This window comes from Mobula hypostoma, chromosome 7 (assembly GCF_963921235.1).
Source record: "Mobula hypostoma chromosome 7, sMobHyp1.1, whole genome shotgun sequence".
NCBI classification, from domain to species: Eukaryota; Metazoa; Chordata; class Chondrichthyes; order Myliobatiformes; family Myliobatidae; genus Mobula; species Mobula hypostoma.
This window is the reverse complement of record NC_086103.1, coordinates 109,631,376-109,659,246: the sequence shown is the minus strand read 5'-3', so window position 1 is coordinate 109,659,246 and position 27,871 is coordinate 109,631,376. Positions and strand designations below refer to the sequence as shown.

The 27,871-nt window shown below is 40.8% G+C and overlaps 1 protein-coding gene across 1 annotated transcript in view; it reads left to right on the top strand.

Annotated features, from left to right (window-relative positions):
• LOC134349446 (protein diaphanous homolog 3-like) overlaps positions 1-27,871 on the top strand; it is a 576,191-nt gene that overhangs the window by 357,706 nt on the left and 190,614 nt on the right. The window contains exon 23 of the mRNA XM_063053764.1: positions 25,938-26,063. Within this exon, the coding sequence (XP_062909834.1) occupies positions 25,938-26,063 (126 nt within the window). The remainder of the gene's footprint in view (positions 1-25,937; positions 26,064-27,871) is intronic.

Genomic DNA, 27,871 nt, shown 5'->3' with positions numbered 1-27,871 from the left:
ATGACCAATAATTTTTTTTCCTTTTTTCCTTTACTAATCAGCTTCAGTCTTGGTAGTGGGTTAATTTATTTTATATAATAAAATTACTATATTTCAATGATTCGAATTAATTAATCTGTATGAATATAGGGTAAGAAGTCTTTATATGCGATTTAGTATAATGTATTGATTTTTTTTCTTGTACTCTATTCTTGTATGTAAAATTAATAATAAAAATTTTGGAAAAGAAAGGGTTACCGTATGAGAAACGTCTGGCAGCTCTTGGGCTGTATTCCCTGGAGTTCAGAAGAATGAGGAAAGATCTCATTGAAACATTCCAAATGTGTAAAGGCCTGAACAGATTAGGTATGGCAAAGTTATTTCTCACGGTTGGGGAGTCTAGGACAAGAGGGCACGATTTCAGGATTGAAGGATTTAGAACAGAGATGCAGAGAAATCACTTTAGTCAGAAGGTGGTAAATTTGTGGAATTTGTTGCCACGGGTGGCTGTGGAGGCCAAGTCACTGGGTGCATTTAAGACGGAGATAGATAGGTTCTTGATTAGCCAGGGGATCAAACGGTATCGGGAGAAGGCAGAGGAGTGGAGATGACTGGAAGAATTGAATCAGCCTATGATTGAATGGCAGAGCAGATGTGATGGACCAAATGGCCTATTTCTGCTCCTATATCTTATGGTCTTATGGACTGTGAGGCTAAGTACAGCTCCAATGCCGTATTTACTAGCAATACTACTGTTGTTGGCCAAAATAAAGATGGTGACAAATGAGCACATAGGAAGGAGATTGAAACTCTGGCTGAATAGTGCCACAACAGCAGCATCTCGCTAAATGTCACCAAGTCCAAGGAGCTTATTATTGACTCCAGGAGGAGGAAACTGAAGGTCAATGAGCCAATCCTTATTGGGGAAGCAGAGGTGGAGAGGGTCTTTGGTGTTATCATCTCAGAGGATCTGTCCTGGGTCGAGCATGCAAGTGCCCTTGCAAAGAAAGCACTGCAGTGCCTCTACTTTCGTAGAAGTTTGCAGAGATTCAGTATGCCTCAGACCACCAGTTTCAAGAACAGCTATCATCATCAGGCTCTTGCAACGGGGTGGGGGGCGGGAATAACTTCACTCACCCCATCACTGAACTGAACACAACCTGTGAACTCACTTTCAAGGACTTCATCTCATGTTCTCCATATTTATCTTTTTTTTTCATTTTGTATTTGCACAGTTGTTGTCTTTTGCACATTAATTATTTGTCCATCTTGTTGGGTATAGTCTTTCATTGATTAAATTGCTTTTTTTTTGTATTTGCTATGAATGCCTGCAAGAAAATAAATTGCAGCTTTGTATATGTGACACATATGTACTTTGATAATAAATTTATCTGAAATTAAAGGAAATATGGGGAAACAAATCACCAGTAAGTTTCAAATAATCATGTAAAAACAGAAGCAGGTAAGATTCAAGGGCATACAGGAAATGGAACTAAGTGAATTCAAAACACGTTCAGGAATTTGAGCAGTGGCAGGGGAACTTGGGAACCTGAAGCTAAAAGCTTATTTGAAAGGAAGCAGGGCTCTGGTTTGTGCAATGGAGTGCAGGAACCAGGGCCTTGAGTGTATCAGTGAAGATCTGGTATACTTTTATAATTTACACTTTATTGTCGCCAAACAATTGATACTAGAGCATACAATCATCACAGCGATATTTGATTCTGCTTTTCATGCTCCCTGGAGTACAAATCGATAATAAATATTAAAAATTTAAATTATAAATGCTAATTAGAAAATAGAAAAGGGAAAGTAAGGTAGTGCAAAAAAACTGAGAGACAGGTCCGGATATTTGGAGGGTATGGCCCAGATCCAGGTCAATGTTAATGAAGACAAGTAAATTTCAACAAATATACCATGAGGAGAATTCTAACTGATTGCATCATCACCTCGTATGAAGGCTCTAATGCACAAGATTGAAAGATTAAACCGTGAACACAACTTCACTATTCCGCTTTTGCCTAATTTATTCATTTTATTTTTGTTGTAACTTACAGTTTTTTTAATATCTTGTACTGTACTGCTGCTACAAAAACTAGTTTCACAATATATGTCAGTGATAACAAGCCTGATACTATTCTGAGAAGGGGCATGGGAATTGCTATCCACTGAACCAGATGCCAAACAATCAGGATTTCCAAGTAGTTGAATAGCAGTTTTTATTGAACTTGCATTATAATTGCAGTGATTCTGTACCATGTGAAGATCCTGTATTTTACTGGGGAAGTTTCTGAGATGTTCTTATTCAAATTGTTCATCGCTATACACAATATACATTTCTTTAAGCACTAGATTTTGAATTGATGTTTTTGCGCAAAATATCAATTTTGTTATTTGAATGGAATGGAGACAGTGGAGAAGTATATCATTTTTCTACATAACGCACATGTAACTTGACAGGCAGATGGAATGTGTGCATGTCACCTTTAGTGAAATTTTAAATCATTCAGGAAAGATACTACATTCTTAGTACTGAGGGTATGATGTACCCCCACCAAATGTGAAGTATTTACTTAGTTTCATTCATTACTTACAGACTTAAGTTGTTTGATTTGTTTTTATGTGAACATTTCCTCCATTCTATTCTTTCTGTCATCTATCAGCATGATCCCAGTAAACTTAAGCAACACACACACACACACACACACACACACACACACACAATGCTGGAGGGACTCAGCAGGCCAGGCAGCATCTATGGAGTACAGTTGATGTTTTGGGCCAAGACCCTTCAGTAGAACTGGAGATAAGAGAAGTCAGAGTAAGTCAGAGGGGAGGAAGAAATACAAGTTTATAGGTGAAAGGGGGAGGGGTGAAGTAAAGAGCTAGAAAGTGGATTGGTGAAGAAGATAAAGTGCTAGAGAAGGGGAATTCTAATAGGAGAGGACAGAAGACCATGGAAGAAAGGGAATGAGGAAGAGCACCAGGAGGAGGTGATGGGCAGATAAGGAGATAAAGAGAGAGGGAGATGGGAATGGGGAATAGTGAAGGGGGGGGGGTTCATAACCATGTTTGAATAATCAATGTTCATGCCTATTACCCAGACAGAATGTAAGATGTTGCTCCACCAACCTGAGTGTGGCTTCATCGCGGAAGTAGAGGAGCCATGGACTGACGTATCAGAATGGGAATGGGAAGTAGAATTAATATGGGTGGCCACTGTGAGATCCTGCTTTTTCTAGCAGACAGAGCCTAGGTGCTCATTGAAGTAGTCTCCCAATCTACTTCGGGTCTCCTGATTTACAGGAGGCCATATCGGGAGCACTGGATATCGTAGATGACCCCAACAGACTCAAGGTGAATTCTTCCCCCACCTGGAAGGACTGTTTGGAGCCCTGAATGCTAGTGAGGGATAAGTGCCAGGAGGGAAATCAGTGGGGAGAGATGAATGGACAAGGGAGTAACAAGCAAAAGGTGTAGCCATGGTCACTCACATGCGTCCCAGCTATGGCTGCCTTTTTGTTGGCTACGTGGAACAGTCTCTTTTCCAAGCCTACACTGGTATCACTATGCTACATCAATAACTACATTGGTGCTGCTCCCAGCTCCCATGTGAAGCTTATTGACTTCCAACTTCCAACCTGCTCTCAAATTTACCTGGTCCATTTCTGACACCTCCCTCCCCTTTCTCGATCTCACTGTCTCTGTCTCTGGAGACAGCTCATCTACAGCTGTCTTTTATAAACCTGCTGACTCTCACAACTACCTGGACTATACCTTTTCCCACCCTGTTACTTGTAAAAACGCCATGCACTTCTCTCAATTCCTCTGTCTCCACCGCATCTGCTCTCAGGATGAGGCTTTTAATTCCAGAACTAAGGAGATGTTCTCTTCCTTCAAAGAAAGGGGCTTCCCTTCCTCCACCATCAAATCTGCCCTCACCCCCTCTGGGTTAGGATTCCTTCTGTCCTCACCTACCACCCCATTAGCCTCCACATCCAGCACATAATTATCTGTAAATTTTGCCATCTCCAACGGGATCCCACCACCAATCACATTTTTCCCTCTCCTCCACTTTCTGCTTTCCACAGGGCTCACTCCCTATGCGACTCCCTTGTCCATTCAACCCTCCCCACTGATCTCCCTCCTGGCACATCCTCGCAAGCAGAACAAGTGCTACACCTCCTCCCTCACTACCATTCATGACCCCAAACAGTCCTTCCAGGTGTGCCAACACTTCACCTGTGAGTCATTTGGGGTCACCTACTGTATCTGGTGCTCCCTGCATGGCCTCCTGCATATCAGTATGACCCGAAGTATATAGGGAGACCACTTTGCTGAGCACCTAGCTCCGTCTGCCGGAAAAGGCAGGATCTCCTAGTGGCCACCCATTTTAATTTCACTTCCCATTCCCATTCTGACATGTCAGTTCATGGCCTCCTTTACTGCCACGATGAGGGCACGTTCTGGGTAGCCACCAACCTGATGGCATGAACATCAATTTCATGAACCTCTGGTAATGTCGTTCCCCCCTTCCCCCTGCCCCCCCACCGTTCCTTCTGGTGCTCTTTCCCTTTCCTTTCTTCCATAGTCTTCTGTCCTCGCCTATCAGATTCCTCCTCTAGCACTTTGTCTCTTTCACCAGTCAACGTCCTAGCTCTTTGCTTCACACCTTCTCCCCATCCCACCTCCCTATTTCATGTATCACCTATTACCTTGTATTTCTTCTTCCCCTCCTCCTACCTTCTTACTGTGACCTCTCATCTTTTTTCTCCAGCTATGATGAAGAGTCTTGGCCCGAAACTGTGTAGTCTTTTCCATAGATGCTGCCTGGCCTGCTGAGTTCCTCCAGCATTTTGTGTGTGTGTTGCTTGGATTTCCAGCATCTGCAGGTTTTCTCTTCCCAGTAAACTTAAATTTACTAATTGAATATAACTTGGGCAAAATTTAAATACTGATGTATCCAACTAGTAAATTGTAATATGTTCTTCCCGACTCCAAAGTCAGCAGGGGTTTATTACATCACGGTTACGTCTTCTCTTTGAAATGAGTTCCTTATGTTTTTTTCCCTATCTGAAGTGAATTTTGAAAAAATTAGATATTTGTGAAGACTTGAGTTTGGGAGGTCAAGGAGGATGCTTTCAAAATCATGCTGGAGGCAATAAAGGCATCAATGAAGTTTTTAATGGTACGTAACTGGCCAGAAGATACATTACAAAGCTGAAAATGAGCTGTCTTTGTGATGAATAGGATGTGAGGTTTGAGGCTCAACTGGGGATCAAATCGAAAATTAAGCTTGTGCACCAACTAAGTGAGCAGCCTGGCAGATGAACTGTAAAGGATTTTTTTTTTGCCAGAGGCTAAAAGTAATGACTTGAATCTTTTTTGAAAACTTCATTGAAGGGTAAATTCTGGCTCATTTGTGGCTGAATATCAGGCCAGCAGTATGAATCTGTGCAGGTGGAGTATTGGTTAATATATAGACAAAGAAGGGTATTTGTTTGTATATAGTATGTATAAAATTCTGTTTCAAGGTCCTAGGTGTTTCCAATTTATTCAATAAATTTGCAAGTAGTATATTTATCAGATTGTGTGTGCTAAATGAATGTGTTCTTCCCCGACTAGTTTCAGTACTTACTGGAACTAGTGAACGTTTTTCCTTATGTTTTTTACTTTCATGGCTCCTAATCTTCAGCTGAAGCTAAAACACTGTTACCAACAAGACACACTGCTTTTACTGAGGAAAAAAAAACTCACAGGATAGCAGTAGAAGTCTTAACCAGGGCATTACATTCTACACCCCGCCCCCCCGCATCGAAAATAGTCATGTCCTCATGACTTTGGAACTTGTTAAACCATTATTAATAACACAGTATTCAAATGAATTTTGTGATTTCAGGATCCCCAACCCATTTGTAAATGGCAGTAACATATCTCGCTATTGGGATGGACACAACACTTTTTTTCCCCTGGTGCATCATATGCCAGCCTAACGGGGGGTGTTTCCTGACTCTCTTCAGACTTCCTTATCGCATCTTCAGCTTTTCAGCCCTCAAACACTTTGTGACTGCTCCTGTTTACTTGCTCCCGTCTATCACTCGCACCTTCCGGCAACTCAGGTCCCCCTGCCACCAGACTGAACTCAGCCTCATCTGCAATTTTATTGGAACCCAGTTTCCCCTTACTGTCTATTATCACGTCTGTCTGTCCACTGATAGTCTTTCCTGCTACATCTGAGTCAGGGTTCGGAGACTCAGAAATTTCTTCATCAATTCTTGGAGAGCTGCATAAGGTAAACATACCATGCTACCATTTCCTCATCCTCTAAGTCCGTACAGTATTCAGTGGTCGTTTCCTCTTCAGGTCTTTCCACTGAAATCGCACTATTTTCAGCTGGTTGCCTTTCTGTTCTCTTCCTTCTGTGCAGAGTTCACCTACTAGCTGTAGGTTACATGTTAGGCTCGGTCAACACATGCTTCCGGCCCTTGGGGTACAAGGTGATTCTGATGGAGAATTTTGGCAGGACTATTTACATCCTCTGGCTTCATCCAGAAAACTTGCAAGTTTTGCATCTGTCCCACAACTATGTAAGGCATAGGCACCCAGCGTTTGGACAACATATACTACCCTGCTAGCCCCAAATTTCTTATTAAAATTCTGTCTCCAGGCATCAGTTGAGAGAACCTAATTTCTTCTCTTGTTTCCTTGGTTTTGCTTGGTAGCAGAAAGCGCTGTTATCTCATAAACTTTTTGCAGTTCTTTCCTCATGTCAGACACATACTTGAGATACGTCTTCTGCTGCAAGTCTTCACCACCAGTTCCAAAACAAAGATCTCGCTTCACACCCGAACATCAAATAGTGTGGCGAGAAGCCAGTAGCTTCATTCTGGGTACAGTTGTAGCAGTGAACCAAATGCCAATATGCTGACTCCACTTGTTCTTTTTGTTGGCATCCAGGGTTCCAGCCATGTCTAGCAATGTCTGGTTGAACCTCTCAGGCTGAGGATCACCCTAAGGGTGATATGATGTGGCCCTTGGCTTCTCAACTCCAAGCATGCTCAGTAACTCGTGTATGAGACCACTCTCAAAATCCCTTCTCTGATCACAGTGTATCCTTCTTTGGAGGTCATAATGAGCAAATTACTTCTATAATACTTCTGCAACTGTGGCTGCTCTCTGATCCTTTGTGGGGAAGGCTTGAGCATATCTAGTGTAGTGATCTGTGATGACCAAGACATTTGCAGCATTTCTGGAATCAGACTGTATGGAGAGGAAATCCATACACACACCTAATCCAGTGGTCCTGTACTCTGTAAGTGAGATAATGGAGCAACTCTCATACATGACATCTTCCTCCGAATACATCGGATGCACGACTTACAGTACTCTTCAACCTCAGGCTTTATTCGGGGCTAATAGAACCAGTCTTGGACCAATCCATAGGTCTTGTCAAACCCCAAATGACAGGAGTCATCATGAAGTGACTTTAATATAATCCTCTGGTACTTCTCAGGCAAAACCGACTGGAAACACCGAGGTCTGTCTGGAGGAGGTACAATACTGTATAAAATTTTGTTCCTCAGCTCCTGTTTGACCCATTCCCTCATCGGTAGGGGTATGGTAGGGTGTTTTGTCTTCTCAACTTAGGTCTTATCCCCTTTGACAACAGATGACCAAATGGCACCTATACAGAGGTCATCTTTCTGGGAATCTCTGGTATCTCCAATTCCGCAGGCCTGAAGGCAGGCAACTGCTTCGCATCCAGAGCAATCAAGTTGCAATATGCTTGTGGAATGGCATAATTAGAAGTTCCCAAATGACCCACAGCTCTCATTCTATAGCCTCGCCTCTGATTTTTCCCACTGTAGAAAACAGGCACATTGCTTTAACACCAGGGATAGGAATGTTCTTCCACTCTCTGTCCTTTTCTGGCACCTCATGCAAACGTAGGGACAACACAACCACATCAATGTTCTGGCTCCCCACCCAATATTTAAAGCTGAAATCATAAGCAGACAATGCTGCCAACCAGCAACGACCTGTGGTATCCAACTTCGCCAAGGTCAGAATATAAGTCCGTGATTGTTCTCAGTCCTCACCTCGAACTTGGCACCATATAGATAGTCACTTAACTTACTCACCACGGCCCATTTCAGTGCCAGAAACTCCAATTTGTGCGTAGGGTGGTTTTGTTTGGAAGGTGACAGACTCTGGCTGATGAAAGTAAAAGGTCTCAATCATTTACCCTGCTCTTGATACAGAACACCACCTAATCCTTCATGGCTCGGTCTGTATGCAATACATATGGCAACTGGGGTTTGCAAAGGCCAGCATTGGTGCTTTAGTCAGCAACTCTTTAAGCAGCTGAAAGGCCTCTTCAGACTCTGCATCCCATCTTTCTCTGAAAGGCTTTGAGGGGCTAAGATAAACCTTGCCTTTTTCTCCTTCATTCTCCTCCCTTTCTTCCCCAAAGGAGGGTTATCACACAGAAGCTGATTCAAAGGGTGGCTTCCTCTGGAATAGTCCCTCACAAATCTCCAGTAGTACCCACAGAATCCAAGGAATGAAAGAACATAGGGCACTTACAGCCTTGAGCATTGGGCATGTGGTCACCGCCTCCACCTTGAAATGACCCATAGCTACTCCATCCTGTTAGACTACATCCTGTGTCGAACATAGTTGACTGATGTGTTACAGAACTGGCACTTGTCCAGTGACAGTTTTAATCCTTCAACTTTCAGGTAGTGTAGCACCTTCAGTAGCCTCGTCTCATTCTCCTTCAATGTAGACCCAAACACTATGAGGTCATCCAAGTACATCAGTATCTCAAGCAAGTTCATATCCCAAACAGTCTTCTCCATGACACATTGAAAAGTAGCTGGTGCACCTGATATGCCCTGAGGCATTCTTTCAAACTGAAAGAATCCAAGTGCTCATAAGAATGCCATCTTCTCTTTATCTACATCACTCACTCATAGCTATCTGATAATACCCACTCCTTAGATCCAGCACACTGAACTACTTTGCTCTACTCAGGCAGGCTAGAGCATCCTTGATTTGTTGAACAGTATACTGGTCAGGTACTGTTTGTTGATCACTATCTGATAATCAACATACATTCATACCTTCCCAATCTTCTTCCTCTCCACCACTATGGGACACATAGGGACTTCTCAACTCTGTGATGATTCCAGCTTCCTTCAGTTTCAGCAGCTGAACATCTTCCACTTCCACTAGTGGTAACTGTTGAGGCCTCTCTCTGAAAGGGGTGTCCTCCGTCACTCTAATAGTGTGGCGAGTACTCTTAGAGCAACCCACATCAAACTCATCAGTAGAAAAGACATCTTCGAGCTCGACATCTTCTAAGTTAGTCTTTTCCATTCCTTGGGTGCTGGGGAGTTGAATAGTCCAGGAGTCTCTCAGTCTTTCTTTCTTTCTCTCTCTCTCTCTCTCTCTCTCTCTCTCTCTCTCTCTCGCTCTCTCTCTTTTCCCCTCACCAAAAAACTAGACATTACCCTCACAGGGAAAAGATGTGTCATTGGCATCCCACCTCTGAGGGTAATGTCTCTCTCTGAGGTGTTCCTGACATTTTGACATTTATTGTCAACCTGTCTGCGTAGACAGCTGAAGGTTTCTGCTGTTCATGCCTCACCAGAACTCCAGCAAGTATGAGTGACTCTTCTCCATAATCCTCCAGAGGATCCACCAGAAGGGCCTTGGAATCAGGCATTCCAGGGAATTTGGGGTTTCCCATCACTCCTCAGGACGTAACACAATGGGTTTCTACTGGGTGTACCATACCGTTCCTTGTTTACGTTCATCATACTGCTTAGGAGGAACTTGCACCTTAAAAGCAGTCTGAACACTGGGTGAATGGGCAAGGTTTTCTAAAAATCCTCTCCATTTCTCTCCTTGCATCCTCCCATGAGAATGGGAATAGTTGTTCCCACAGTAATGGAAGCTTCGCTTTTTCAACTGGATCCGGACAGACGAACACTAATGTATCAAGGGTCTCAGCTACTCCAACATCTACTTCCAAAAACTCCAGTTGCAACAACAAGTAACCATCATATGGCTAATCATCAGTACTAAGGCCCCAAATCTCAAGGGCACTGAGTGGTGTTAATGGTAAATGCATCATATACCAGTTGTAAAAGGATCTGTAGAGCAGAGTAGCTTGAGAACCTGTGTCAAGTATGTTTCTGGCATAAATATCCTCAATCCACATGGATACTTCCAATCTTGGTCCCATTAAACCTTCAGGAACAGGAGTTTGCACTTTAGTGTTTCCCTTGATGCATTAATCGGAATGTGTTCTCTCTGAGACGCCAAGCCATTCTCTTACTGGGTCCCTCTGAAGTTTCCTGACTTCCTTTTCTGTTTAAGCAACTGCTGGGTTACTTTCTGAAGGTTTTCCTGTCCTTCACACTCCTGCTTGAAATATCCATCCTCTCCACAGTTATAACAGAAAATACCGGTCACTTTCCTCATCAAAATACCCCTTTCAGCATCATCCCTCTGCTTCGTACATCGAACTTGTCATATTTTGTGGCAGCACTAGCCGACATCAACCTTCTCAGATCCCCTACTTCTCTAAGGTGGCAGCATAAGCAGTTTAAGTGATGAAGATGATATATTAGATTCTAGTCTTCATTATCCAGAGGATAAAGATGAGATCAAAGAGGCTTACCTTGTGTATTCTGTGCATTTCTGGTTACCAAGCTGTAGGAAGGTTGTGATTGAACTTAAACATAGAACATAGATATCTACAGCACATTACAGGCCCTTTGGCCCAGAATGTTGTACTAACCATGTAACCTACTCTAGAAACTGCCCAGAATTTCCCTAGTGCAATGCTCTCTCTCAAAAATGGGTCTATTTATCAATTGCAAAAAGACAGAATGTATGGTGATATCCAAAAAAAAAGGAGAATCCTAACTGCAGGCTGAAGAATAAACGGGGAAGACATAAAACGAGTACAGAACTTTTACTACTTAGGAAGCTGGGTGACATCAGGTGGCAGGTGCGACATGGACATCAAAAGAAGAATAGGGATGGCAAAAGACACCTTTACGAGAATGAAGACTATACTGACCAATACTAAACTAGGCATGACAACCTGCCTCAGAGTACTGAAATGTTACGTTTATCCAGTTATGTTATATGGCTCAGAATGTTGGACAATATCTAGTACCATGAGGAATCGTATTGAAGCAGCAGAGATGTGGTTTAAAAGGGAGAGCATTGCGGGAACTCGGCTATAACAGTGCACCAATCATATGTTGGAGAGCAGGGAAAGTTCCAGCATAAAAAGGAGGCACTGCCTAGCGGAGTGGTCATCAAAGGAGTGGTCTGAGTCAGAGTGGTAGGACTTTAGCTCATTTGGGCTTCGGCAATGTAAGTGGACTTGATTTTTCCGTGCATTTTTTGAGGAATACCGAGCATGTCTGTGGGGTTAGTACTTTGCTCTGAGTGTCAGATGAAGGCCATATCTGTGCCAGGTGCACCGAGATGCAGCTCTTGAGAGACTGTGTTAGGGATCTGGAGCTGCAGCTTGATGACCTATAGCTTATTAGGGAAAGTGAGCAGGAGATAGATAGGAGATACAGGGAGCTGTGCAGGAGTTAGGTAAGTGGGTGACTGTCAAGGAAGGGAAGGGAAGAGCTCAGATAGTAGAGAGCACCCCAGTGGCCATCCCCCTCATTAATTGTCATCTCATTTTAGATGTTGTTGTGGCGGGGCAGTGGGGTGGGTGACCTGATAGAGGACGACCATGGGCGATTGGGTCTCTGGCACTGAGCCTGGTTCCGTGTGCAAAAGGGAAAGAGGAAGATAAGAAGTGCGGTAGTCATAGGGGATTCCATAGTGATGAGAACAGACAGGGAAGTTCTGTCAGCCTGATAGACATACTCACATGGTGTGTTGCCTCCTAGGTGCCAGGGTATGGGATGTCTCGGATAGGGTGCAGAGTATTCTGAAGAGAAAGGGTGAACAGCCAGAAGTCTTGGTACATGTTGGTACCAATAACGTAGGTAGAAAAAGGGAAGAGGTCCTGAAGAGAGAATTCAGGGAGTTAGGTAGGAAACTGAAAAGTAGGACCTCCAGGGTCAGGGAAGTGAAGTATGTGCAGTGAAAATTACGACTGAGAAGGTGCTCAGGAAGCTTAATGGTCTGAGGGTGGGTAAATATCCTGGACCTGATGGAATTCACCCTCGGGTTCTGAAGAAAGTAGCTGGAGAGATTGCGGAGGTATTAACAATGATCTTTCAGGAATTGATAGATTCTGGCGTTGTACCAGATGACTGGAAAATTGCAAATGTTACTCCGCTATTTAAGACGGGTGGGAGGCAGCAAAAAGGAAACTCGACCTGTTAGCCTGACATCAGTGGTTAGGAAGTTGTTGGAATCGATGGTTAGGGATGAGATTACGAAGTACCTAAAGGCACATGACAAGATAGGTCAAAGCCAGCATGGTTTCCTGAAAGGAAAATCCTGCTGCATTTTTTTGAGAAAATTACAAGCAAGGTAGACAAAAGAGATGCAGTAGATGTGGTGTACTTGGATTTTCAGAAGGCCTTTGACAAGGTGCCGCACATGAAGCTGCTTAGCAAGATAAGAGCCCATGGAATTACGGGGAAGTTACTAACATGGGTGCAGCATTGGCTGATCAGAAGAAAACAGAGAGTGGGAATAAAGGGATCCTTTTCTGGCTGGCTGCCGGTTACCAGGGGTTGGTGTTGGGACTGCTGCTTTTATGATATATGTCAATGATTTGGACTATGGGATTAATGGATTTGTGGCTAAGTTTGCCAATGATACAAAGATAGGCAGAGGAGCGGGTAGTGTTGAGGAAACAGAGAGCCTTCAGAGAGACTTAGTTTAGGGGAATGGGCAAAGAAGTGGTAAATGTTATACAATGTTGGAAAGTGTATGGTCATGCACTTTGGTGGAAGAAATAAACGGGCAGACTATTATTTAGATGGGGAGAGAATTCAGAATGCAGAGATGCAAAGGGACTTTGGGAATCCTTGTGCAGTGTACCCAAAAGGTTAACCTCCAGGTTGAGTCGGTGGGAGAAAGATGAATGCAATGTTGGCATTCATTTCTAGAGGTTTAGAATATAAGAGCAGGGATGTGATGTTGAGGCTCTACAAGGCACGTGAGATCACACTTGGAGTATTGTGTGCCGTTTTGGGCTCCTTATTTTAGAAAGGATATACTGACGTTGGACGGGGTTCAGAGAAGATTCACAAGAATGATTCCAGGAATGAAAGGGTTACCATATGAGGAACGTCTGGCAGTTCTTGGGCTGTATTCCCTGGAGTTCAGGAGAATGAGGGGCTATCTCAGAGAAACAATCCGAATGTTAAAAGGCCTGAACAGATTAGATATGGCTAAGTTATTTCCCATGGTAGGGGAGTCTAGGACAAAAGGGCACGACTTCAGGATTGAAGGACATCCATTTAGAACAGAGATGAGGAGAAATTACTTCAGTCAGAGGGTGGTAAATCTGTGGAGTTTGTTGCCACAAGATGCTGTAGAGGCCAAGTCATTAGGTGTGTTTAAGGCTGAGATAGATAAGTTTTTGTTTAGTCAGGGCATCAAAGGGTATGGGGAGAAGGCAGGGAAGTGGGGATGACTGGAAGAATTGGATTAGCCCATGATTGAATGGCGGAGCAGACTTGACGGGTCGAATGGCCTACTTCTGCTCCTATATCTTATGGTCTTGTATCTGGATCTGCATGAGCACTTGAAGTGCCAAGTTGCAAAAGGCTATAGAACAAGTGCTGATAAATGGAAATAGTATAGTTGCACAAGATTGATGGCATGAATATGAAGTGAGGAAGGAGTTGGTTGAGGTTACAAGCTTGTTTCTGCGCTCTATGTGTGAAATACAACAATACTCCATCCAAGTAGCTGGGTGCAATCAATCTTCCTTATTTAATAAAGGTTAATTGATATGTTGTTATGTCTTTACAATTATATTTACTTGTTTTATTATTTTTACTTTAAATTAAAGAAACATATTAATAATTTTTAGTTTTCAGTAGTTTCCTGGTAATTTTCAGAAATAGGCAACAACACAAACATCTTTGACAGCTAGTGAGCTAGGAGTCAAGAAGTTGTTCTTGACTATAAGCCAGCCTCTATGCTGTATTGACTTGGTTGGATGCATGCTTCAAATGATTGCTGAGCCCAAGGTCAAACAATGAAACTCTACATCTAAGAATGCTGTTTAATTAATATTTAAAAGAGAAATCATGAATCGAGTTTTCTGAAATCTGTATCGATGAATAAAAAGGTGTTATTAAACAGCAAATATATCAAATGTTCATGAATGGAACATTCTGATATTTGTAGAACAATAGAGTTCCATTATTCATTAGTATGTGATATGATGAGAATTTACTTTGTGTAGTTAAGACATTCAAAAATATGTAGTGCAAGAGTGCTGTAAATACCACAAAACAACAGATTGCTGGCTTTTTGCATATTGTCTGGGCTAATATGGTTATCTCTAAGCTCCACATTTGCATTCAGTAACAAATGCGAAAGTTATGGACCAGTGATATCATTGCTAATAGAAGTTCAAAGACTAGACTGCCGCTGATGAGACATTCATATTGTGCCACCTGTTGCAAAATATGTGAATTTCTTTTTGCAATTTGAAAATGGTTTTTTGTTGAAACAAAAAATATCACAACTATAATATAACCTTATAACAATTGCAGTATGGAAGCAGGCCATCTCGGCCCTTCTAGTCCGTGCCGAACTCCTACTCTCACCTAGTCCCACTGACCAGCACTCGGTCCATAACCCTCCATTCCCTTCCTGTCCATATATCTGTCCAATTTAAATTTAAACAACAACACCAAACCTGCCTCAACCACTTCTGCTGGAAGCTCGTTCCACTCAGCCACCACTCCCTGAGTAAAGAATTTCCTTCTGATGTTACCCCTGAACTTTTGCCCTTTAACTCTCAGCTCATGTCCTCCTGTTTGAATCTCCCTCACTCTCAATGTAAAAAGCCTATCCACATCAACTCTATCAATCCCCCTCATAATTTTAAACACCTCTATCAAGTCCCCTCTCAACCTTCTACACTCCAAAGAATAAAGACCTAACTTGTTCAACCTTTCTCTGTAACTTAGGAGATAAAACCCAGACAACATTTTAGTATACCTCCTCTGTACTCTCTCAATTTTATTGACATCTTTCCTATAATTCGGTGACCAGAACTGTACACAATACTCCAAATTTGTCCTTACCAATGCCTTATACAAATTCAACATTACATCCCAACTCCTATACTCAATGCTCTGATTTATAAAGGCCAGCATACCAAAAGCTTTCTTCACCACCCTATCCACATGAGATTCCACCTTCAGGGAACTATGCACCATTATTCCTAGATCCCTCTGTTCTACAGCATTCTTCAATACCCTACCATTTACCATGTATGTCCCATTTTGATTAGTCCTACCAAAATGTAGCACCTCACATTTTTCTGCATTAAACTCCATCTGCCATCTTTCAGCCCACTCTTCTAACTGTCCTAAATCTCTCTGCAAGCTTTGAAAACCTACTTCATTATCCACAACGCCACCTATCTTAGTATCATCTGCATACTTACTAATCCAATTTACCACCCCATCATCCAGATCATTAATATATATGACAAACAACATTGTACCCAGTACAGATCCCTGAGGCACACTGCTACACACTGTCCTCCAAACTGACAAACAGTTATCCACCACTATTCTCTGGCATCTCCCATCCAGCCACTGCTGAATCCATTTTACTACTTCAATATTAATGCCTAACGATTGAACCTTCCTAATTAACCTTCCATGTGGAACCTTGTCAAAGGCCTTACTGAAGTCCATATAGACAACATCCACCGCTTTACCCTCGTCAACTTTCCTAGTGACCTCATCAAAAAATTCAATAAGATTTGTCAAACATGACCTTCCACGCACAGATCCATGTTGACTGTTCCGAATCAGACCCTGTCTATCCAGATAATTATATATACCATCTCTAAGAATACTTTACATCAATTTACCCACCACTGATGTCAAACTCACAGGCCAATAATTGCTGGGTTTACTCTTAGAACCCTTTTTAAACAATGGAACCACATGAGCAATACGCCAATCCTCTGGCACCATCCCTGTTTCTAATGACATTTGAAATATTTCTGTCAGAGCCCCTGCTATTTCCACACTAACTTCCCTCAGGGTCCTAGGGAATATCTTGTCTGGACCCAGAGACTTATCCAATTTTATATTCCTTAAAAGTGCCAGTACTTCCTCTTCTTTAATCATCATACTTTCCATAACTACCCTTCTTGTTTCCTTTACTTTACGCAATTCAGTATCCTTCTCCTTAGTGAATACCGAAGAAAAGAAATTATTCAAAATCTCCCCCCATCTCTTTTGGCTCCACGCATAGCCATCCACACTGATTCTCTAAGGGACCAATTTTATCCCTCACTATCCTTTTGCTATTTATATAACTGTAGAAACTCCTTGGATTTATTTTCACCTTACTTGCTAAAGCTGCCTCGTATCTTCTTTTAGCTTTTCTAATTTCTTTCTCAAGATTCTTTTTACATTCTTTATATTCCTCGAGCACCTCATTAACTCCAAGTTGCCTATATTTATCGTAAATTTCTCTCTTTTTCCGAACCAAGTTTCCTATATCCCTTGAAAACCATGGCTCTCTCAAACTTTTAACCTTTCCTTTAACCTAACAGGAACATAAAGATCCTGTACCCTCAAAATTTCACCTTTAAATGACCTCCATTTCTCTATTACATCCTTCCCATAAAACAAATTGACCCATTCACTCCTTCTAAATCCTTTCGCATCTCCTCAAAGTTAGACTTTCTCCAATCAAAAATCTCAACCCTGGGTCCAGTCCTATCCTTCTCCTTAATTATATTGAAACTAATGGTATTGTGATCACTGGACCCGAAGTGCTCCCCAACACATACCTCCGTCACCTGTCCTATCTCATTCCCTAACAGGAGATCCAACACTGCCCCTTGTCTAGTTGGTACCTCTATGTATTGCTGCAAAAAACTATCTTGCACACATTTGACAAACTCCAAACCATCCAGCCCTTTTACAGAATGGGCTTCCCAGTCTATGTGTGGAAAATTAAAATCTCCCACAATCACAACCTTGTGCTTACTACAAATATCTGCTGTCTCCTTACAAATTTGCTCCTCCAGTTCTCGGTCCCCATTAGGTGGTCTATAATAGACCCCTATAAGCGTCACAACACCTTTCCTATTCCTCAGTTCCACCCAAATAGCCTCCCTGGACAAGTCCACTAATCCATCCTGCCAGAGGGCCGCTGTTATATTTTCTCTGACAAGCAATGCAACACTCCCCCTCTTGCCCCTCTGATTCTATCACACCTGAAGCAATGAAATCCTGGAATATTTAGTTGCCAATTACACCCCTCCCGCAACCATGTTTCACTAATAGCTACAACATCATATTTCCAGGTATCAATCCATGCTCTAAGCTCATCCACCTTTCTTACAATGCTCCTAGCATTAAATTAGATGCATTTAAGGAATTCTCCACCTCTTACTCTCTTTTTATCCCTAATGCAGCAAACAACTTTGTTATCTTTGTCTTCCTTGTCCCCTGCATCTTTGGTCTGAGTGCTCCTGATCTTTGTCCCCTGCCTATCCTCCCTCACATACTGTCTACTAGCTTTCTCTATTTGTGAACTAACCTCCTCTCTCCTAGTCTCTTTAATTTGATTCCCACCCCCCAACCATTCTAGTTTAAAGTCACCTCAGTAGCCCTCGCAAATCTCCCCCGCCAGGATATTGGTCCCCCTACGATTCAAGTGCAACCTGTCCTTTTTGTACAGGTCACATGTGCGCCAAAAGAGGTCCCAATGATCCAAAAACTTGAATCCCTGCCCCCTGTTCCAATCCCTCAGCCACGCATTTATCCTCCACTTCATTGCATTCCTACTCTCACTGTCGCGTAGCACAGGCAGTAATCCTGAGATTACTACCTTTGCAATCCTTTTTCTCAACTCCCTTCCTAACTCCCTATATTCTCCTATAGGAATTGAAGTAGCATGATTTTTATTTTGTAGTGTCAGCACCAAAATCTGTTGCAGCTTATTATACTTAAGAATTCAGCAACAATATAAATAGAAATGTATGTCCCATGCACTTTGTGTTTGGCTAATTAGTTGTGATTTGATGATTTCAACCTGCCAATCAACGTTCGAAGTTGCTTTATATCTGTGACTGAATAACTTTAGAATAAATTATAGGAATTGTCTACTGGGAAAATAATTCCATCATTTTTCTTTTTTAATATTTGAAGTTACAGCAGTACTTGTGTGCTATTTATGACTGTTAACGGACAGTTAAACAACTAACAGTAGGAGGAGGAAGCTCCAAGTACAACTTCTCCTGAAAGAAGGCAGGGATAAACATGACAGTTCTAAAGAAAATGTCAAGGCATACATCATTATATTCAGCCGAAGAAAATCTATCTTAGCTTCCTCCTGAGATCTTCATCACAGAGCTACTCTCCATCCAACTTGATGTACCCCGTGTTATATCAAGAAATAGCTGAAAGCACTGGAAACAGCAAATGTTACAAGACCAGACGGTGTCCCAACTATACTAAAGATCTGCACTCCAAATTTTGCTATGTCTTTAGATCAATCTTTTACAGTGCAGTAACAATACTGCTATTTTTGTAAAAATGAGAAAATTCCCAGCTGATAATTTTCACAAGTAAGCCAAATCCAATCCAGCGAGTTACTGTCCAAGTATTCAATTTCCAATGAAAAACAAAGCAATGGAAACAATTGGCAACAGAGCTATCAAGCAGCTCAGATTTGTGAATAACTTGTTCACCCATATCGAATGGGAAGGAAAATATCACCTTCGTACTCCAACTATTCAAAGCTAGAACAGTGTTGATCATCATTTAAATGTCTTGAAATCAGCTTAATTTTTCATTTCAGACTTTCTTCAAAGCAACTGACATTTTTTAGTTTAATCATAAACCAGAAAAAATCTGTAGATGCTGGAAATCCAAGCAACACACACACAATGCTAGAGGAACTCAGCAGGCTAGGTAGCATCCATGGAAAAAAGTAAAGTCGATATTTCAGGCCAAGACCCTTCTCCAGTCCTGATGAAGGGTCTCGGTCTGAAACGTCGAATGTTCTCATTTCCATAGATGCTGCCTGGTCTGCTGTGTTCCTCCAGGATTTTGTGTGTGTTGTTAACATTATTTAATTCTTTTGTTTTCATCTCTCCACAGATTTAAAATGTATTTTCTTTCACACTTCTATTTATTTGTGTTGAAGGTGCTATTTTCATCTCACAACTTTTGAGTTGTTTCTTCAGTGTTCGTTATTGATGCCTACAATTTGACAGTGGTTCCAACTATTTTGAAAGAGATCTGCTTTTGCTTTCACTGAGATAGTTTGATTGTCAAAATCCTCACCAGTGCAAATTCGGAAATGAGAATCACTTTAGAAATTGGAATAATTATGTTTCATGTTTTATTTCTCAAAAGTAATCCACGTTTAAAGATTCATTATTACCTACCTGTTCTTGCTAATCACCAACATGTTATTAATATGATTGGAAAAAAAATCACGTAAATCAGTTATTTAGTTTTCTGTGCAAACATTCTTCATTTTGACCTGTTGCATTTTTTTATTTCACTCATTAAGAAATATACTTACAGTGCAATAGAGTCAAGTTAGCTGGTAGACCTTCAATTCTTTTTATTTGAGACGAGTTTATCAATTATTACTTAACGTTATCTTAAGCAATACATGCAAAATGCTGGAGGAACTTAGCAAGTGAGGCAATATGTATGGAAGGAACAAACTGGACATTTCGGGCCAAGACCCTTCATTAAAACTGCATCCGGATGTATTATGATGCTGCTTTTGGGGCTGCCTTATCCCAGGTTTGTTATCTGTGGGAGAAGCTGCCTAGATTGTTTGTGGTTCTCCCAGTATTTTCATTCCATGTGGCTGATGAAAATTTATGACACTTAGGGCCAAGTACATTGTTTTTCTGAACTTAATCAAAAGACTTGTATCAAAGGTTCTGCTTTTTGAATTGTCCAATTAACATACTAGCTTAATATGGTCTTGGTTTGGTTATATATTGGACCATCTATTGTGCTATAGTATTTAGTATAAATTATTAAATATAAGTTGGATGTGATATTTTATTAATCAGTGGATAGATTTGTAGAACATCATCATTTCATGTTCTTGGACTACTTTATTATGTTTGTAAATGGTACTTTGCAGTTGCAAAAATAGAATTTGTAGAAATCTGTTTCATGTTAATTCCCAGCAACTTTGATTGTTAGCTTTTATGTTCATTTACAATACTTAAGCTTTACTTTCTTGTTCTTCTGTTTTAGTTCAGCAACAAAATTCATATTGGGGTCAAATGTCATTAACTATCCTGAGGCCCGAGCTGGTGTGTATTTTTAATAGATGAAATAGCACTGGTTGCAGCTTGTGCCTTGTGTTCACCACTCACAGGATGCCCATGATCATGTTGTAGTGGATGCCAATTATCTCTGTCCTTGTTCCCATGGCCATTCAGTTCTGGTAGAGTTTGCAGGCCATTACTTCCTACAAGATTAAACATACATCATGAATGGCTGTGATGCTTCATTCCCAGATGAGCAAAACCCCTTTTACGCATGCTTTCAGGACTACCCCTGTGTCAGTCCCTGCAGCATCTGGTTACCCTGTGATCTCTGTTTCAAAAGGGTGATTCCTCACAAGACACCAGGCCTTGACGGTGTACCTTTTAGGACACTGAAAACCTGTGCCAACCAACTGGTGAGAGTGTTCAAAGACATCTTCAATCTCTCATGGCAGCAGCTGGAGGTTCCCACTGCTTCAAAAGGGCCCAAAAAGTGCGGGGTGAGCTGCTCCAATAACTATTGCCCAATTGCACTTAAAACTACCGTAATGCAGATGATATGAAGATAGGTGGAGGAGCAGGTAGTTTTGAGGAAGTAGAGTGGCTAGAGAAGGGCTTGGACAGATTAGGAGAATGGGCAGAGAAATGGCAGATGGAATACAATGTGGGGAAGTGTATGGTCTTGCACTTTGGTAGAAGAAGTGAAAGTGTTGACTATTTTCTAAATGGAGAGAAAATACTGAAAACTGAAACGCAAAGGGACTTGGGAGTGCTTGTGCAGGATACACTGAAGGTTAATTTGCGGGTTGAGTGTGGTGAGGAAGGCAAATGTGATATTGGTATTCATTTCAGGAGGACTAGAATATAAAAACAAGAATGTAATGTTGCGACTTTATAAAGCACTGGTGAGGCCTCACTTGGAATATTGTGAGCAGTTTGGACCTCTTATCTTAGAAAGGATGTACTGAAAATGGAGACGGTTCAAAGGAGGTTCACAAAAATGATTCCAGGATTGAAAGGCTTGTCATATGAAGAGTGTTTGATGGCTCAGGGCCTGTATTCACTGGAATTCATAAGAATGAGGGGTGATCTCACTGAAACCTATCAAATGGTAAAAGGCCTTGATAGAGTGGATGTGGAGAGGAGAGGATAACAGCTTCAAAATAGAGGGAAATCCATTTAGAACGGAGATGAGGAAGAATTTCTTTAGGCAGAGAGTGGTGAATCTGTGGAATTCTTTGCCACAGGCAGCTGTGGGGGCCAAATATTTATGTATATTTAAGGCAGAGGTTGATAGATTCTTGATTGTTCAGGGCATGAAGGAAGGCAGAAGATTGTAGCTGAGAGGAAAATTGAAGCAGTCATGACAAAATGGTGGAACAGACTCGATGGGCCAAATGGCCTAATTCTACTCCTATGACATATGGTCTAATGGTAATGAAGTGCTTTGAAGGGTTATGGCTAAAATCAACTCCTGCCTAAGCAAGGAGCTGGATCCACTGTAATTTGCCTATCACCACAATAGGTCTACAGCAGATACAATCTCACTTGCTCTCCACTCAGCCTTGGGTCACCTTGAGAATAGCAGTACCTCTATTAGGCTACTGTTTATTGATAACAGCTCAGTGTTCAACATAATCATACCCATAGTACTGATCAACATCATTCCAAACCTGGGCCTCTGTGCTTTCCTCTGCAACTGGATTCTTTGCTTCATCATTGGGAGCCCACAGGCACGGTGGATCATGAATAACATCTCCTCTTCACTGGCAATTGACACTGGTGCACCTCTAGGATGTGTGCTAGCCCAATGCTCTACTCTTTGTACAACCATGACTGTGTGGTAAGCACACCTCAAATGCCATCTGTAAATTTGCTGGTAACACAACCATTGTTGGTAGAATTTCAGATGGTGACAAGGAGGTGTGCAGGAGTGAGATTGATCAGCTGGTTGACTGATGTCGTAGCAGCAATCTTGCACTCTACACTGCAAGGAATTGATTGTGAACTTGAAGAAGGGGAAGTTGAGTGAGCTCATAATCAGTCCTCATTGAAGGATCAGCAGTGGAAAAGCTAAACAAGTTTATGGGAGTCAACATCTCTGAGGATCTATCCAGGGTGTAACGTTTTGATGCAATTGCAAGGAAGGCACAACTATATTTCAATAGGTGTTTGAGGAGACATGGTAGGTCACCTAGTCTCTGGCAAATTTTTACGAATGTACCATGGAGAACGTTCTAACTGGTTGCATCACCTCTGATATGGAGGGGCCAATTCACGTGAATGGAAAAAGTTGCAGAAAGTTGCAAACTCATGGGAACTAGCCTCCCCAGCATTGAGAATATCTTCAAAAGGCGCTGCCTCAAAGAGGCGGCATCTATCATTACGGACCCCCATCACCCAGGACATACCCTTTTCTCATTGCTACCATCAAGGAAGAGGTGCAGGAGACTGAAGATTCACACTCATTGTTTTAGGAACAGCTTCTTCCCCTCCGCCATCTGATTTCTGAATGGACAATGGATCCATGACCACTATTTTACTATTTTTTCTTCTTTTGGGATTTTTTTTGCAATCTTTATTATATGTATTTCTGGTTGTAATTTTTTATTGTTATGTATTGCAGTGTACTGTTATCGCAAAGCAACAAATTTCACGACGTGCCTGTGTTACTAAACCTGATTCTGATTCCAATTCACATGGCTGATGAGAATTTGTGTTTGTGAGCTGTGACGAATCTGGAGATAGTGGAAACTAAGGCCTTGCCTTATAACCTCAATCCTAAACCTAATCCTGGTAGCTTGATGACTGTTAAGAATCCTTTTCCATCACTTGAAACAGTTCAAATACATATACAGTAAATAATTTTAAATGTTAAAATATTAAAAATTTCCAAGTGTCTTTAACTTTTTATACCTGCATATCTATTTAATCCTCTTTTAAGAAAAAACTCACTTTTTTGTGAAGGTCATCAACCCCATTCAAATGATATACTAGATAAGTTGTTCCTCCGCTCAGTTTGAGAACTCTCCCTTGTGGTAGTGGTGAAACAAATGCTCTTTCAGCTGGTCAATGTTTCTTTATCAAACCACTGACTAGTCAATAAAAATCAACTTTAATATATTGTTAAGTATTGTATTACTAAAGATTATTAAAGTGCATAAGTTATTATTGACCCTCACTTTTGAGTTGCAGCATTCCCAAAACTCTAGTAATATGTTTCAGACATTCATATTACCTTTTTAACAATGTGTAGAAAGGCATAGATGTTTCCATGGTGATAGGGCCATCCTTCTGTAGAAATAACCCTTCTTATCCACTAAAATCTCCACCATCCTAATGTGGAACTGTGAATGGTGGAATGATTCATTCCTCTTCTCTTAATGACATCTCATCCTTATGAACTCATGTGTCCACTCAGTCTTCATATTTAGCTCCAGATTAAAATGTTTAGTCTTGAAATAAATCAGGGGTACCAACTTTTTTATACCATGGACCCTTACCATTAACCAAAGTTGGGAACCTCTGGATTAAATCCTTTCTCCTCAACCCACCTCCCCATGGGCCACTGTGTTACAATGATTGTGTGCGGCCTTGAAATCTGTGCTTCTGAACCTAGAGTCTGCCCACTTCCATCTGCAGAATAATCCTTTATCCTGAAGGTGTTTCTTCTTTAACGTCTTCAGTAATTTTCAAGTGCATTTAAACCTGTAATTAAAACCTTTTACCTAACGAGCTAATGTCACAGAGGAACTGTTAATATATCCTGGAGGTGGCAATGTACAGCCTCTGTTTGAAAATGGAATTTCACTTATTATAGTTTTATTGTTGCACTCTTTGTATTCCAAGAAGTTCTGATGTATGCAGATAAGTAAGGAAAGAAAGTATGCATTATATTCAAGTATCTAATGTGCAGAGGATTATACACACTAAGGTACTTAATACAATATATTAATTTGTAGCTTGCTCAAATGTAATTTCCCTTCAAAAATGATTTTCCTAGATTCTCAATGTGAGAAATCATTTTCTTCGCATTTATGAGCCATTTATGGGTAACTCTGAATTGAACATGGCATCTAATCATCAGCAAGTTGCCCAATGTTCCTAAATTTGCCTTTGAATTTAGTCCTTTTATTCATGACCCTTAAATATATTTCTTGGAACTGTAAGTTTTTTATTGTTACAAAAATAGTTTTCACCTTTACATATGAAAGTAGCATAAGATGGTAGAAATATGTTTTAATCTCAACTAATCCAAACTAAAATGTTTGAATAAAGAATAAAAGCACACATGAAGTGTGTAAATGCCTTATGCAATATAATATTTTAGTTGTGTAATAGTTTCATAATTCACATATTAATACTGTAAGATGTCCCTGATGTTTCTGTATTTTTAATAGGTCAATAGGTATATTTAATGTCAGAGAAATGTGTACAATATACATCCTGGAATTGTTTTTCTTCGCAAACATCCACGACTATGAAAATAGAGGAGTTCCCCAAAGAATGAATGACAGTTAAATGTTAGAACCTCAAAGCCCCCAGCTCCCCCTCCCACTCACAAGCAGCAACAAGGCAACCACCCCTCCATCCCCACCAGCGAAAAAGCATCAGCATCTCCCCACCGAGCACTCAAGTGTGCAGCAAGCATTAATAAAGACACAGACTTGCAGAACCCCAAAAACTACTCGTTCACCCGGTAATTCAACATACCACTGGCTTTCTCTCGCCCTAATAAGGGGAAAAAAGGTGTCCCCGTTTCACAGCAAGAGGGATGACGTAACAAACAACTCGCTGATTTAGAATGTTAAATGTTTGTTGCGTTGCTTTTTCCAAGTTCTGCACCCAGAGAGTCAGCCCCAAAAAGGCGCAGATCTCTGGACAAATTGCCTATGACAGCTAACCCACTGCTCCCGATGTTCCATCTTCTCCCATGACACTTCACTCAGGGGCACCGGCCTAGAATCAGTCCATCTCCAGAGCCACGAAAATCTGGAACCCTGAAGGCGCAAAAGCGATCAAAAAGCGGTCAGTTGTGAGGCCCTGAGAGCAGGTCCCATTCTCGCAAAAAACTGAAGTCAGAGTTTTGCTTCAAGTCAGGGTCTTCAAAAGAACCTTGAAAAAAAAAGAGCTATCAAAGATAGAAACAGAGCTGTTTCCGAAGATGCAAGCAAAAGAGTCATCGTGCAGCGCCATCTTGACTTTGCTCTGCCCCTCCAAGGTGGAAATACCTTGTTTGGTATCTCAATAACTGTGCTACAAGCAAATTGTTCAAGGAAAATTAGAGTTTTTTTTGAATTTGCCAGCAGCCTAAGGGTTAAATTATATATAGCCCGGTAGGATTTTACAAATGACTTTCTCCACAATTGTGAGCAAGTGATTGAATGTAAACAATATTTAAATTTTAACTGAATTTATCTTTGTGATAGAAGGTGATGGTTTTTCTCTTGTGCTGTAGATTAAAAATTTTAATATTGTTATTGTCTTCCTTTTATAGTATGTGCAGAAAACTTGGACAAGAGCCTTAAGCAGATGGAGAAACAGCTTCAACAGCTTGAAAAGGATTTGGAAACCTTTCCTCCAGCGGAGGACATGCATGACAAGTTTGTGACAAAAATGTCCATATCCTTCCTGACAGCTAAATAGCTCATAAAATGACAGTTAGTTAAGCTATTTAACTTTCTAAGGTGCAGCCTGATTAAGCAAATATTTCATATTAATCTTCATCAAATGCTGAGGGACCTTTTTTATAAGTGTGTCAAATAAGTGAAGGATTATTATTGAAAAAATAGATTTGACAGAATACTAGTCATTCAAAATATTCTATATATGAGCTATAAGCAAAATACAGTTCATTGCACTCTTTGTGGTGCAGAAGTGGAAGGTAGGTTGTTAATGACTGAACGTAGTTACATTATTCTATGTAGACAAATGATGTCTGAACTACTCTATGCACAGCATTGGGAGAATGACTAAACTGTCAAAATCTGAGAAAAACTGTTCCCTTTTCTCTTCGTAGATATACATACATCTTCTAAACTGAATGGTTTCTATTAATGCACAATCATTTTGGGGGGAAGAAGACAATCAATTGTGATAATTCTTAAACACAGCAGATTTTTCAGTGCAACAAAAAAGTCAAATACTTCTGAAGTAAATATTGCAAGTAAATATTGTGAATGATTGTTCTTCCAGGTGGTAACATTTTGCAGGAGTTAAGTAACAATCATTAAAAGAAAAGTAGATTAATCATTAACTTCTGTTGAAATCAGTTTTCAGAAGTTAAGTTGTATGACATGAGAAATTTATTCACAATATTTAAGCAAATAAATTAACCTCTAACAGCACAGATGTTTGTTGAGAGACTCAATAGGTGGAAGACAAAGGGAAATCAGAAAGACAAGGGAAAACCTTTGGTGAAGCAATTCATCATCTTTAAAACAGTGGCTTTCCATGATCATGCTGGTCTACTTTTATCACAGTGCAGTTATAAATTGCATGGGTGTGTAATGTAATGTGATCTGCGGTTTAACTTGGCTAACTCTTATTTATTAAATACTGTAATAAAGTAGTCACACTTAATTTTTTGGGAAACATTAAATGTGATGTGATAATATACTTAAACTAATTTTATACAAGGCAACAACATTAAATATCAATTAAAGATGTAATTGACTTCATTTAGTAAGAACTGCAAAAATTATTTGCTTTAATTAGCTTTGATAGAGCGAAAAAAAGAGTAGCAGTAAGTTTCATTGGTGTAAATTTGGGACATGAGTCTAACCTGATTATGCACTCATAGAGAGGAGCTGGTCAGAGTTGATTGGAAGGGGACACCAGCAGGGATGATGTCAGAACAGCAATGGCTGGAGTTTCTGGGGGCAATTTGGAAGGTGCAGGATAGATGCGTCCCAAAGAAGAAGTATTTTAAAGAGAGGATGAGGCAATTGTGGCTGACAAGGAAAGTAAAAGGCAGCATAAAAGCAAAAGAGAGGGCATATAGTATAGCAAAAAGTAATGGGAAGTTAGAGGATTGGGAAGCTTTAGAAACCAACAGAAGTCAACTAAAAACCCATAAGGAGAGAAAAGCTGAAATATGAGTGAAAGCAAGTCAAAATGAGGATACCAAAAGTTTTTTCAGGTATACAAAGAGTAAAAGAGAGTGGAAAGTGGATATTGGTCCACTTGAACATTGTGCTGTAGAGGTGGAAGTGGACAAAGAAATGGCAGTCTAATAAGTATTTTTCATCTGTCTTCACTTTGGAAGACACAAGCTGTACGCCAGAACTTCAAGAGTGTCGGGGGCAGGAGTGAATGTAGTTGCTATTACTAAAGAGAAAGTGCTTGGGAAGCAGAAAGGTCTGAAGGGAAAACAAATCATCTGGACTGGAAGGAATATACCCCTAGGGTTCTGGCAGGGGTAGGTGAAGA